The sequence below is a fragment of the Pipra filicauda genome, unplaced genomic scaffold (assembly GCF_003945595.2).
Source record: "Pipra filicauda isolate LSUMZ 115617 unplaced genomic scaffold, ASM394559v2 scaffold661_size620017_pilon, whole genome shotgun sequence".
Classification (NCBI taxonomy): Eukaryota; Metazoa; Chordata; class Aves; order Passeriformes; family Pipridae; genus Pipra; species Pipra filicauda.
In genome coordinates, this window is record NW_024104822.1 from 127,813 (window position 1) to 141,998 (window position 14,186).

Below are 14,186 nucleotides of genomic sequence, written 5' to 3' on the forward strand. Positions count from 1 at the left end.
AGCAGCGGCGGCGGCAGAAGAGGAGGAGGAGGAGGAGGAGGAGGAGGAAGAGGAGGCGGCCTCGGCGGGTCGAGGAGCGGCTCCATGGCGACCGCGGCGGCGGAGCCGGTGTACGGGCTCTCGGAGGACGAGGTGGGTCGGGGCGCGGGGTGTGAGCGCGGGGTGCGGGGCGCGGAGCGGGGCCGGCGGGAGCCGCGAGGGCGCCGCGGGAGCGAAGGTCGAGGGTCGGTGGCGGAGGGCGAGCGCCGCCCGCCCCGCGGGGCTCCGGGCCCGGCCCGGGCAGCGCCCGCAGCGCCGGCAGGTGCGAACAAAGAGCCCCGTCCGCCCCTCCCGGCCCCGGGGAGCGGCCGCGGGGCCGGAGCGCCCGGAGCGGTGTCGGGCACTGCCTGGTCCCGGTGCAGATGGAGCCGATAAGGGGGGTAGGACCCGCGATAACTAATCGCCGTGCGCCGGCTTTATCGGCCGCGCTCTTCTGCAGAACCCAGCTGACGCAGGCGTGAGCAGAACGGTCTTAAAAATCCTGTTTAATGCCCTTTTTGGTTCGTCGCCTTGGTCAGGTGCCCCTTTCCTTGGCAGCCGGTGTCATGGAGCATCAGTAATGGGCAGGCTGCGTTGCTGGGCTGTGGTTTCAGGGTGTATCAGCTGGTGGCAGCGCACATATTGCTTGTATTTGTACGGGAGCGAATAAAAATTGTAACAGCGTTGCATCCGGTTTTATGGGGCCGAACACGACGGCTAATCCGTTAGTCTGTTTGAGGTGTAGAAGGAACTGACACTAAAAAAAAAAAGTCTTTGCCTTGTGAAGCTGACGGACAGCGTTTATTGCCTGTATTTCAGTGGCACCACGTCTAGATGATTGTAACGTTTAATTGTCATTGGAAAGGAGGTTCTTGGACTGGAGCGGGTGTTTTGCTGGGGGGGGATTCGTGTTGTTGTTGATCTGATAAAGCTGAGAGCAGAGTGGTAATGCTCTGCAGGTATGTGAAGGCTGGGGAGAAGGGAGGGCACGCTGGGGCTTTGGGTGATGTACAGAGCGAGCACTGCACCCGGGGAGAACCTTCTCCTCCTGGGCTGGTTCCTTAAGCCTTCCCGTGAGGATGGGGGTGGCTGACAAGAATCCCTGAGCAGCTCTGGGCCAGCTCCCCTGTGTCACCCGGGCCCACTGCTGAGCCATCTGTGGGCATCCTGCCTGCTCCCGGGGTGCTGGAGGGTCTGTGGGCATCCTCTCTGCTCCCGTGGTGCTGGATGGTCTGGGGGATCCGCTCTGCTCCCGGGGTGCGGGAGGGTCTGGGGGGATCCTCTCTGCTCCCGGGGTGCTGGAGGGTCTGTGGGGATCCTCTCTGCTCCCGGGGTGCTGGAGGGTCTGTGGGCATCCTGCGTGTTTCCCAGTTGCTGGGGGCCCTGCCCAGGCTCGAGGAACAGCCAAGGCCAACGGGATTTGCTGTCCCAGTGTGGGCACCCCCAGACATTTGAGTGGGGGTGCTTTGGTGCTTCTGTTGGCAAGCGTGAGGTGTGAGGAAAAGGGAAAGCTGGAGCCCTCCTGCCGGGTCCCGGGGAGGTGGCTGGGAACATCGTGCTGGAGCCTGGCTGCTGCCTTTTCTGTTGTGCTGTGCCTTTTGTCCCTGCCTCCCGTCTCGACATGTGCTGGTACTCGCCCAGAATGCTAAAGAGACACGGATCCAGGATGGAACGCGCTGGCCCTGCCGCTCTCACCTTGGCTCTGAGGTGGAGGGATCCTGGCAGAGCAGGAGAGCTCAGAACCAGGAGCAGGAGGTTCTCCCTCGGGAGGGGGGCTGTAAATAAGCTCCAGTGAAGGTAAAGCTCCAGAGGGTTGAGGAAAGCAGGTGTGCTGACAGTTCACTGCACGCTGGCTTGTGTGGGTAATGACTTCCCATTAGCACTGCTTTGGACTTGGGGTGGTGTTGTCTTTTGAAAAGCAGAGCTCTTCTAGCTGGGAGAGGCTGAATCGGTGCGTGGACGTATTCAGGCTATTAATTTCCTTTGTTCCTGCCTGGGTTTGAAATGCAGTTTGCAGTTGTGTTGTAGGTGTTTTCTGGAGTTGGCCTCGTGCAGGGCTTCCACTCCTGGCACCTTTGCTGGTGGGAAAACGTGGTGGATTTAAAAACTTACAGGCCTTCAGAGTTGAAAATATTTGTGAATGAAGCACCCCTCGTGTTAGTTTCAGTTTGGGTTTCTCAAGAGTGTTTGGCTTGAATTTCGCCCAAACAAATCCGCAAACATTCCCTTTCTCGGCGTCCTTGGGTGGAAGCAAAACTTGCAGGCTCCTTGGATCGTGTGTGGTTGAATTAATAATGGATCTTCTCAAAAAGGTCCTTGAAGAAAGAATGTCTTTTTATATTTTAAAATATTAGGGGGAAAAGAGGTTTATACATGAAACTGTTCTCTGCAGTTCCAGCATTCTTCTCTTTTCAAGTTCTATTCAACTTCCGTGACTTGTGATTGAATCAACTGGAATTAGCAGCTTCCTACTGAGATGACATTTTGTCATGCCTTAGAAATTGTCAAAAAGGACCTTATGTTCCTGAAAATATCTCAATGCGTGAGATACAATCCCATATGCCTCCAGAGAAATAGTTCTGCACGTAGTCACTGCAGCTTACCCTTCCTCCTTGTGTGCTGTGCTGGGCAGAGCCTTGGTCCTCAGGAGCGAATCCCGGAGGATTTCAGGGCCTCGGGAGCCTCTGTGGCACTTGGCTTTCATCAGATGCACTTTGGGGAGAGAGAAGCAGAACCAGTTCTGGGTATGATGGAAATGGTCCCTGTGGATGGGAATGAAATGAATCCCTGCAAAGCACAGGCTTACCTGTACTGGATCTGACATGAGGGGTGTCTCTGGGTGCTGGGGTGTCTCTGGGTGCTGAGGTGTCTGATTGCTGAGGTGTCTCTGGGTGCTGGGGTGTCTCTGTGCTGAGGTGTCTCTCAATGCTGAGATGTCTCTGGGTGCTGAGGTGTCTCTGGGTGCTGAGGTGTCTCTGGGTGCTGAGGTGTCTCTGGGTGCTGGGGTGTCTCTGGGTGCTGGGGTGTCTCTCTGTGCTGAGGTGTCTCTGGGTGCTGGGGTGTCTCTGGGTGCTGGGGTGTCTCTGGGTGCTGGGGTGTCTCTGATTGCTGGGGTGTCTCTGATTGCTGGGGTGTCTCTGGGTGCTGGGGTGTCTCTGGGTGCTGAGGTGTCTCTGGGTGCTGGGGTGTCTCTGGGTGCTGGGGTGTCTCTGGGTGCTGAGGTGTCTCTGATTGCTGGGGTGTCTCTGATTGCTGGGGTGTCTCTGATTGCTGGGGTGTCTCTGGGTGCTGAGGTGTCTCTCTGTGCTGAGGTGTCTCTGGGTGCTGGGGTGTCTCTGTGCTGGGGTGTCTCTGGGTGCTGAGGTGTCTCTGGGTGCTGGGGTGTCTCTGGGTGCTGAGGTGTCTCTGGGTGCTGGGGTGTCTCTGGGTGCTGAGGTGTCTCTGATTGCTGGGGTGTCTCTCTGTGCTGAGGTGTCTCTGGGTGCTGAGGTGTCTCTGGGTGCTGGGGTGTCTCTGGGTGCTGGGGTGTCTCTGGGTGCTGGGGTGTCTCTCTGTGCTGGGGTGTCTCTGGGTGCTGAGGTGTCTCTGGGTGCTGAGGTGTCTCTGGGTGCTGAGGGTGTCTCTGTGTGTGCTGAGATGTGTCTCTGATTGCTGGGGTGTCTCTGATTGCTGGGGTGTCTCTCAATGCTGAGATGTGTCTCTGATTGCTGGGGTGTCTCTGATTGCTGGGGTGTCTCTGATTGCTGGGGTGTCTCTGATTGCTGGGGTGTCTCTGATTGCTGGGGTGTCTCTGATTGCTGGGGTGTCTCTGATTGCTGGGGTGTCTCTGATTGCTGGGGTGTCTCTGATTGCTGGGGTGTCTCTGATTGCTGGGGTGTCTCTGATTGCTGGGGTGTCTCTGATTGCTGAGATGTCTCTCTGATTGCTGGGGTGTCTCTCAATGCTGAGGTCTCTCTCTGTGCTGAGGACCAGGGTCCTGCTGTGCTGCAGAAGCCCTCAGGCAGCCGTGGCTCCTCAGCTGCCCGCTGGGAAGGGGCAGTGCGGGGGGCCCTGGGCTGCACCAGCTGCTGCTTGAACCTGGAGCCTTTTCTGTGCAAAACCCCCTGGAGTTCCTGGACAAGAGGCACCTTTGGTGACCAGCAGTGAACACGGAGCCTTTAAACGGGAGCTCTGCTGCTTCTGCTCTGAATACTCTGCTTACATAAAGCCAGACTCTGCCATCCCAGGGTGAGAGGGGCCTCCCTTGGTCACCGTGCTGACAGTATCTTAGCAATGAGCAATTCAGAACTCTGACTTTCTATTGACTTTTTAAATGGGAAAAAACCCCTCCTGAATTGGTTTTATAGGCTCTAAGTGCACTGGCTTCAGGGATAGCGTGTAAACTTTCAATGATGATTAAAAAGTCCAGATAAGGAAGCGTTTCATAAGTGATAGGGCTTGCCTATCTCCTTGTGTGGCAGAATAACAAAACAGGCTGTGGTTCTCCGGAGGTCAATAGATTTTTATAAAAGCCTGCATTTTAAACCTTCTTTTTATGAGTTATCAGCACGTTTCGGTCACTAGTACGGACACTAAGTGAATTCCAGTGTTAATGTAAAATTAATGTAAAGCCACTTAAGGTGGCTTGTATTAAAATGCGTGTCTGAGGGAGCGCAGAAGTGTCAGTTTTAGATAGACCCCCGTTCAGAGATGGGGGTTGTTGGCCTGTCCTGGGAGGGGGCTGTGCAGGTAGTGCTGCCTTCGGGAAGGGGGGCCAGGTTCTGGGAGAAGGGCTGGCCGTTGGAGGGCACTGTGTCGTGGGAAATGGGAACTCCAGGTTCTGCTCTGCTCCTGCACAGAGGCCATTTCCGTGTCTGCAGGGGCTGTGGGAGCCAGAGGGGGGCTGGGGGTGCAGCCTGGGGGCAGCTGCACCTTTCAGCTTCACTCCGTTGAAAGTGGTAGATGTGCAGGAGTAGCTTGATTTAATTGCAGTTAAATTTTGGTGTCGGCGAACAGAGAAATCTCCTTAACTTCCATGAATTTCTCCATCCTTTGTTTTCACTGCTGCTTCCTCTGAAATGTTTCCTTGAGTCGAGTGAGGGTTTCACTGCAGCAGCAGCAGAGATGCAGCTGGGCAGCCCTGTCCCTTTTGGGAGGCAGTGCAGTGCAAGCTCTTGTTTTGGGGAAGCTGGGCAGGAATGTGGCCCGGGCTGGGTGACTCCTACCCGGGAGGAAGGAATGTGGTTTCACTGCTGGCTCGGGCCTGGAGCTGCTGCCAGGGTTTACCTGGAACTGTGGCTTTCAGAAGTGTTTAACCTGCCGTCACGCCAACTTTTTCCGGCGTGCAGTTCTTAAACTGCCCGGTTCCCAGTACTGGAGCACTCCCTTCCTCTGCTCCCACTGCCTTTTCCTCTGCCAGAAAGAAGGGAAAACAAATCCTTAGGAAAGGGATTGTTTTCTGCAGGAAAAAAAGCCAGCCATTAACTAGTAATTAATTTTAAATAAGAGATGTGGTTGAATTGCACAGGCCCGGAAGCTCTAATTGCAGTTCAATAGTTCAAAACAAGCCAACCCACCAAAAACAAACCCCAAAGCCCCAACAAAGCAAATCTAGGAACTTGATTCTTGGGCTGTGTTGTGGAATATCTGTCTGCCAGGTGATGTCTCGACAGGGCAGCAGACTTGGTGTATTTGTATGTGCAATTGTTCATTTTTTCCTCCCTCCACTTGCCTGTAGTTCCTGTGCACTGGCAGGCTGTAGGGGTTTGTCCTAAATCCTGATTTCTAGGATTTAGGAACAGTTCTGAGAACTCTGGCAGATCTGAGGATGAAGAAGTGTTTTATCTTCCGAGAGAGAAGTGATCTGGAACGTAAACAAACAGCAAGGAGGAGGTTTTTTGGGGTGTGTTGAAGGGAGTAGAGAGGATAGATTTTTTTTTTTTCTTGGTGGTGTGCCCTGCTTGCCATCCTCCTCCTCTGTTTATCCAGAGACAGCACGTCAGGTCTCCTTCACACCGTGCAGTAACTTACAGAAACCGCCAGCAATTCTTGAAATCAGCCAACAAAAGTATTTGCCTTTTTAGTCGGTGAGAAATGACAACAGAGACATTGCTTCACCTTGTCAGGGTTTGATTGCTTTCTGCTGGACACCAGCCAGGCTGCTTCTCTCCCCAGCCCTTGGCGTGTCTCTGAAATCTTGCTCCCTGGCTGTTTTATTCCTCGTTCCTGGGGCTGTGCTCTCCAGGGCCATCCTGTCGCTGTACCCGAGCCAGCGCCGGTCAGGTTTGGGGTTTGTCTTAACGAGTTTCCATTGCAGTTTGAAACCTAAACCTCGTAAAGTGGGTACGGGCTGGGCGTGGGTGACCTGCCAGGTCATTTGGCACCGTGTGCCCGGATCCTGGGAGAGCCCCTCTGGAAGCTGTTGAAGCCTTGGGCCCTTCACAGCTGCTAATGAGCGGCCCCAAAGTCTGCAGAGTTAAGGTGGTCGAGTTTGTAGCTAATATGTTTTCTAGCCTTCTGATATTATGTGCAGTCACTTTGTTCCTTAGAATATTGTCCAAAATTTGGGTTGGAAATTGGGCTGTCACTGCAGGCTGGAGCCCACCTGCCCCCAGTGCTTGCTAAGGCAGGAATGCACTCCAGCAGCTCTGTGTCTCCGTGCTGGTGTTGCTGTGGAAACCAGCTGGGTTTTGGTTTTTTTTTTGAGCAATCAAGAGGCTTCCAGTCAGATGGGAAGACAGGATTGTTGGTAATTGAGGCAGAGAACAACCTGCACTGTGGGATCGCCTCAGAGAAGCTTTTTCATGGAGAGATTCCCCCCCCTGCCCGATATTCCAGAAATGCTTTCAGTACTTGAAAGGTGCATTAGAGGCAGGAGGGACGTGACAGCGTGGGACGGGGGGGACAGTGATTTACCATTTTTCACAATTTTCTGGCCTCACCTGGAGGTCTTAGGGGAGGCTGGATGAGGAAAGAAAAGGGCCCGATCACAGTTTGAGAGCCGAGAGCGGTGGGAGGAGGTAGCCCTTGGTTGCTGATGGATGCAGAAATATTAAACAACCCCCCAACCCCCCCCAGACTTCCACCTTCCACCCTCAATACGTGTGCAGAAATTACTGATACGAGCCAAAAAAAGTGCTCAGTGTCAGTGTTTGTTTTCCTTTTCTTTTTAGCCGAGTCTCTTCTTGTAGAGTGTGTAAAAGATGAGCCTATTCCACTAAAGGAAAAAAAGAAACCTTGAAGTGGAAGGGCTGCTGTGGTTGTCAAGTGAGCAGGAAAGGGAGAAGGAGGTGGAAGGCGGGTTGGGAACAGCAGGACTTCCCAGCAGGATACAAAAGCCTGACAGGTTTTTCTGGGGAGAGCAGAGCCTTCAGCACTGGCTTGAGTGGTTGGGTTCTCACCCCTGCTCTGGGCAGAGGCTGTGGTGGAGTGATCCTTCCCCCAAAGTAAAAATCCTCGGGGAGCAGAGCCTGAAGGGAGGAGAGGCACTGCCAGAGGATATGACTTGATACTCCTTTTAAAAAGGATGCTTGGTGAAGATGGAGGAGAGAGGCCAAAGGAGTGAAGTGCTGGCGTGACTGACAGCAGCACTCACTGAAATGTTAATGCCTTTGGAAGAATTTCTTCACCGGGGAGGCTGGAAACTCGCACAGAAACATGAATTATTAACTGCAGCCCAGAGCTGGAAGACCTAATTTAATTTCTGGTTGGATAATAGGATGACTCATGCAACCAAACAAACTGTGTCAGAAAATGAAGTCTCTCTGTGAAAACTCGCAGTCCCCACTTCTGCTCTGAGCTGAAGTTGCTGCGGGAGAGCTTTTACAAGAGTTCAAGAAGTGTGAGAAGGACAGGCTGAATTTCCTGCTTTCTCGTCAGTCAGTGCAGTTTTCCTCCTCTCGAGGATTTTCCAGCAGGGCCTGTTTCAGCAGCTCCTGGTGCTGGCCCAGCTCTGCAGGTGGAACTGCCCCCGGGTGTGTGCCGTGGAACCGATCCCCGCAGTTAGAGATGGAGTTAAAAATCCAATCCCGCTTTATTGTTGGATTCCAGCTTTATTGAATGCGTGTTTATGGTCTGGAATCATTCAATCCCTCCCAAGAATATAGATTATGGTTACATAACCCTGCCTGTGTGAGCTGTTGGCACCTAATTGGGCTACTGGAGTGACTACTGGTTGGTACCAGACACCTTCCACCGGGCCAGGGCGCTCGGAGCCTGTTCCTCTCGTTAACCAAAGGAACACTGCTGCTGAATTTGGGGCTTGGGGGTGTGTTTGGCTGTGTCAGGGTTTGTGCAGGCCCTGACCTGAGGATGAAATGAAACCAGCCTTGTTCTTTTTTGCCTGTCAGAAAGGGAGAGATTTGTTTAAATAACACCTCGAGGTTTTAATGAACCAGCTGAGTTTCTGTATCCCCCGAGGGAAGAAAGAAGTCCCCCAACTTTAAGGGTTCTGTGATTCCTGCACGAGGCACTGGAGAGCTCAGGGAATGAGGCTGTGCAGAGCTTAGATGAATTCATTCAATGAGTGCTATAAATAGGTCTAAAACTTAAATAAGGGGAGTAAAGTCTCGTGCAAGTCCATTAATTGAAGGTTCTTTGGCGTTCTCTTCGGTGTTTCTGAAGCTCACGGGTGACCTGGTTCAACGTGCTTGCTAAAATTGCTCCAGTCTGGCTGGCTGCGTGGAGTTCAGTGGATTTTTGTAAAAATAGATCACAATTCCCTCGGAACACTATTTTTAAACGGGCCGTAAAAATTCCCTGTAAGCAGATTTTCGTCAGGTCAGTCCTGTGATTCGAGCCTGTTTCTTAATAACGTGCTTTCAGTGTTGGGCTGGGACTTGGAAGGCAAACTTGTTCTGAGACCTCCTTTAGAGAAAATAATGGGGTTTTTACAGCTCTGTCGTGTCCTGCAGTGAGGGCTGAGAGGTCAGAAAAGGCCCAGTTTGGTTTGCAGGGGAGCAGGAACGTGATCAACAGGGGTGAGGATCTGAGCTGGGTTCCCAGGCTGTCTGAAAGGAGCTTTTCGCTTCCCTGCCCGGGCCAGGTGAGCAGGTGGTTGTAACCAACTGACCTTTTCAGCTTGTTTTCCTGTGCTGAACCGGCAGAGGAGAGTGGAGATGTGGGTCACAGCCCTGGTGCTGGGGTTTGTTTGCATTGCAGAACTGAGATTGTATCAAACACTGTTGTTGGCACAGACGGTTTCAAGATTAGTAAGATATCGCCAGAATTATCCTGAATCTTATCCCCGTGTGTTGCTGTGGCCTTCAGAAAGTCACTGTGATGTCCTCCTTCACTTGGGGTCCTCCTGGCTGGTCTCACCTGGGGGTGAGGGCACCCTGCTTGGGTTCTGCCTCCTGGTGTCAGCCAGAACAGGAGAATCTCATCTGGGAATACTGAATGTGGGTGTGGAACAGCTTCCTTTCACGGGGCTGTACGTGCTTTGGTTTAATCCACCAGCCATCAAAGGAAGAATCAGCTCCACTCTCCTGCCGTCGAGCTTGGTTTCAGTTGCTGGGAGATTTAGGACCAGCCCAACGTGGTTAGACTTTGCTGCAGCCAACGCTCTGACAGTGACAAATCCTCTATTTTGCTTTGAAACTGCAGATCCTGGTTATTTCCCCCAATAACGGGCAGAGTTTGGGTGACCATGTGTGTGGGGTTTCCTTCAGGAAACCAGAAGTGCCACAGTTAAAACGCTGCCTTAAAGATTGTTGTCTTTTCCATTCCGCCGTGTTTTGCCACCGGAGCGCCGAGTTAAAGATCTGTTGTCTTTTTTTTGAGCGCGTCGTGTTTTGCAAACTCCACAATAAAACTTAACAATCGAACCCGAGCCGAGGTGCCCAGCGGATGAAACTGGATTCGCAGAGTCTCCGCACGCAGGTAACATTCCAGCAGGATCTGGTTTCCCTCCTCCCAGCCAGTGGAAAGTTACCTATCGTGGCCTGGAATCAAAACTGCCTCCACAGGGAGAGACGAAAAAACAGCGCCCCAGCCCAGCCCAGCCTCCCCCGGCGCGGCTCAGGTGAAGCTCCCGCGGGTGGGACGCGGGCTCGGCGCCTTTCCCCTGTTGTGGGGTGAAACCTGCTCCTCCTGGGGTTGGGGGCCTGGGTAAGTGTGCCTTGGGGACCCTCAGGTGACAGCCTGGGGAACGGGAGAGGGAACTCATCCCTCTGGGAGGTGGGTTTATCCCACATGAAGTGTTGGATCGGCTCCGCTCTGCGTGGCAGCCGTTCAGCTATCGGCTTGCATCGATCCCGCCCTTGTGCCTTTCCCACTCCCTCTGTTCATTCCAACGAGCCCAGCTCTAATTTTATACCCCCGTCGATCGTCGTTTCGGGCAGCGCTCGCGGGTCACGGGACCGTCTGCAGCTTCCCTCCTTCAGTGGGCATTTAGAGCATCCAGATGTGTATCCCAGCCCTTGCTCAGGTTGGTTTTACAGCACATCTGCCCGGGTTCAGCTGCCTCTCCTGGATCACCGGCTGGGGCACTGCGCTCGTCCCGGGTTCTCTCTCTTTTGTTGCCATAACTCTTCTCTAAACTTCCCAGCTCCAGGGTATTTTACTAATCCAAGGGCAGGACTTAATGAGTTTTCTTTATGTGAGTGCTGTAATGGGTGTTAGAAGTGCCTTAGCTTTTCGGAGCAGCTGGAGAAGTGAACGTGGTGTTCGTTTAGCAAAGAATTACCAAAATTGTGAATCATCCAGATAAATATTCCCACAGAAGCCTCTTGAATCTCTAAATGCATCGGCGTTCCTTCGTGTGTTCTCTGAGGTGAACTGGGGTTTGTTCACTGCCGGTGAAGTCTGGGTTTTGCTGCATAATTGGCTCCCCCTAAATCAGCCAGGTCCCCTAAAATGGCACCAGGCATTGCAGCTGAGAACACCCAACCCGTCTAAAGGTTACCCTTTAGCAAAGAGGAGAACTCTGTAACCTCTGACATGTTTTGAGGAGGCAAGAGAACATAAAGTTGGTGTTAATGATTGGACAGGAGTCAGCGTGGCCGTGGTTGGTGCTGGAGCTCAGCACTAATAGCTAACCAGGCCCTGCCACGGGGGGGGGCAGGACAGGAGGGTGTCCCCAGTGTCCCCAGGGTGCTGCTGGACGGGTGGGGTGGTGAGCAGATGAGGAGGGAGGGGAGGAGCATCCCAAGATCGTGTCCAGGAGTCTTCCACCTCGGTGGGAGGGAAGCAGCTGCGTCTCTGCGCTTCTTGCTGACTCGAGGGGATGCTGGATGCAGCTGCCAGAAAATGACAGTATGTTTGCCTTGGGAGAACGCTCTGTGAGAACAGGAGATGCTGATCGCTGGTGGAGGCCTTTCAGTGGAGATATTGAAGTGGTGGAGATATTTAAACTGTGCTCTCCTGCATTTGTGTGGGTCTGGTGGTTGTCTGGACAGCTGGAGGAGGCCCTTGTTCCCCTCCCGTGGATCCTCCCAGGGAACTCCGTTCCCGTGGCGTGTTCCTGCTGAGCCCAGTGTCTGATCAGCCTTGTTAACCTGCTCTGCTTGCTTGAGAGTCAGGACTCCAGCTGGGTGTTTGTTGGCCTTCAGACATGACATCCCCACTTCTCCTTAACCCTCCCACTCTGACTCCTTATCACAATTTGTGCCTGGGGATCACTTCGTTATTTGGGGTTTGGATCCTGGCTCTTCTCCCTCAGAATTTCTCCACGGTCGGTGCTCTTGTCTTGGCTACTCTGTACAAAAACCAACCCAAATCCTGATTTTCTTGTGCAGCCAGAGAGGGTGGGTGGAAACCTGCAGCAGGTACTTGATGCTCTGTGTCTCTGGCTGGGGAACAGGGTCACAGCTTCTGGAATACTTCAGGTGGGATGTGACACTTCAGGTGTGTTTTGGAGCGTCTATTTAGATCATCTTTTGTATCTTGCAAAACCTGAGTTAGGGATCCTCCAATAACGGCACTTCCTCCTGCCTTTTTTTATTTTCTTTTAAAGGTGGTAGACCATTGAATTGTTCTTTTATTCACCTCTCAGGTGAGCTTTGGGCTCTTGTGGGGAAGGAAATCCTCTCTCTTAATTAGAAACCACCTTGCAGAGTGTTCTGTGGCGCTGGAGAGAATCCCAGAAACCAGATTGGAGGGAGGATTTCGGTGTCAGGTGTCATTTTACCGCAGCCCAGTGCCGGGATGGTTCAGTGGGGCTGTCGGTGTGCGTTCTGGGAGTCCCCAGGTCGGGCTGTGCTGCTCCTGCCCTTCCCCGGGCACCAGGGGCAAAGCAAACAGCCCGGGAGGAACCCGGGGGAAAGTGGGGCATTGTTTTCTCAACAGGCTTCAAGTTACCGTAACTGGAGCTGGGATCTTGCAGGGGAGGTTTGTCGGAGCAGGGAAGGGATCACTGATATGTGCCAAGTGTCAGGGAGCGCTGGTTTACACCAGAGTGCTGAGGCAGGTTTAAAAAAATCACTGGAAGGTTTTATTTTGAACCTTATTTTGCCACCTCTCAGAACAAAACTGTTATGAATCTTCTCCCTTGTCTTTGAAGAGCTTTAGCAGTGCAGAAGGAATTTTGTGGGGTCTGGACCGTTTAGGATGGGAAATGGCCCCGTTCAGCAAATCCCCTTCTGGTTTTATTGCTGTGAGTGTTACATTATTAGGGCTCTGATGTTATTACTGTTATCTGCTCTCCCTCTGCTTTCACTGAACTCTTACCAGCTCTGGATTCAGAGAAACCTCCTTCTGAGGGGTTCTTCTTTTCCACATCCTCCCTGGGAGAGACCCCTGCTGTCTCTCCACCCCTTGCCAACTGTTGCTCTTCAGGCTGGAAGTGCAAGGAGAATTCAACCCTTTCCTTTTGTGTTGCAGGAGGAGTCTCGCATCCTCAGAGTGAAGGTGGTGTCTGGCATCGATCTGGCCAAAAAAGACATCTTTGGAGCCAGGTGGGTGCTGTGCTGGGCCTGTTTGAGGGCTGGGAGGGCAGCCCAGGGAGCCCTTCCCAAAGAGCAACCAGGTAACAGCCGGGGGAGAAGCTGCTTCTGGAGCCAAAACGAACCCAAAGCTGTTAATTTTCTTTTTTGGAGGTTAATTCAGGCTTGACAGTCCTGCTGTCTCAGGCCTAAGAGTGAGGAAATGCTTTGCTGCAAATGTTCCAATCCACGTGGAAGGCCTTGATCAGTTTGAAATGAGTCGTACCCAGTTTTAGCTCTTATTGGAATGACTAATTTCTTAATGGATAAATGAGCCTCCCCGTGGCTTTTCCTGCATTTCGGGAATGATGCTTACAAATTGTTCATTAGCTTGCCTATCTCGCTTGAAAGCAGCAATTAAAAGTTTAATGAACTTGAATTTTTGGGGTGAAATTGGTGGCTGAGTGCAGAACGTGGCAAGCCAAAGCTGCTTTGTTTTCTTTCCCCCAAAGTGCTGGTTTCGAAGCAGAGCTTTTGATGCTGACAACATGCACGAAGTTAAATCCAAGTGAAATTTGGACTGAGGCCCTTCAATCTTTTTGTCCCTTTTCAAAAATTACATCAAATACTGAGGACAAGCTCATGACCTTTGTAATGGCCTGTTTGGAGTTTGCTTTTTTGGGGTTCTTTTTGACTCATGAAATAATTTTGATAGCAGCTAAGGAGATCTGAGGAGACTGATGGGGTGCCTTAGTTGCTGCTTTTTGCCTCCTGACTGATGAAGTGGGAATTGTAGCTGTCTGGAAGTTGGAAAGGTAAAGTGCTTTTCAGTTAAAACTGAATTCTTGAATTCCCGTGTCCTCGTCACCGTGGTTGTGATGGGAAGAGAGAGCAGGTGACGAAGGTGGCAGATGTTTACCTTGTGGCTGTTCTTTTAAGTCCACTGGCACTATTTCTAGTCCACTTTGAGTTCTTGTTTTAACTGCTGGCTACATTGTGGTGCCAGCTGTGCCCCTGGAACTCTCCCTCCCACCTTGGCACCAGGTTTGGATGACAGCCCGTTCCCCTTCTTGTACCAACATCGAGCAAGACAAATCCTCTGAAAGGAGTTTTTTTCATAAATTATTCAAACCACTTCAAAAAAATCCTCTGGCTCCTAAGGAGGTGGCTCTTGAGTGCTTGCAGCAGTGCAGGCTGGCACGTGTGCCAGGGGGAGAGCTGTGCCGGGCACTGCAGAGCCGGGCACTGACCGACTTCCCGGGGCCGCTCGACCCCGTGGCAGCTGCTCAAGTGGGAGAGAGTTCATCCTCTCTTGGGGCTTTTCCTGCT

At 52.5% G+C, this 14,186-nt stretch overlaps 1 protein-coding gene across 1 annotated transcript in view; it reads left to right on the forward strand.

Moving 5' to 3' along the window:
• The window catches only part of NEDD4L (NEDD4 like E3 ubiquitin protein ligase), a 40,074-nt gene continuing 25,888 nt past the window's right edge, over positions 1 to 14,186 (forward strand). Inside the window, exons 1-2 of the mRNA XM_039388529.1 lie at positions 1 to 132; positions 12,817 to 12,890. Coding sequence (XP_039244463.1) covers positions 85 to 132; positions 12,817 to 12,890 — 122 coding nt within the window. The 5' untranslated portion in view covers positions 1 to 84. The remainder of the gene's footprint in view (positions 133 to 12,816; positions 12,891 to 14,186) is intronic.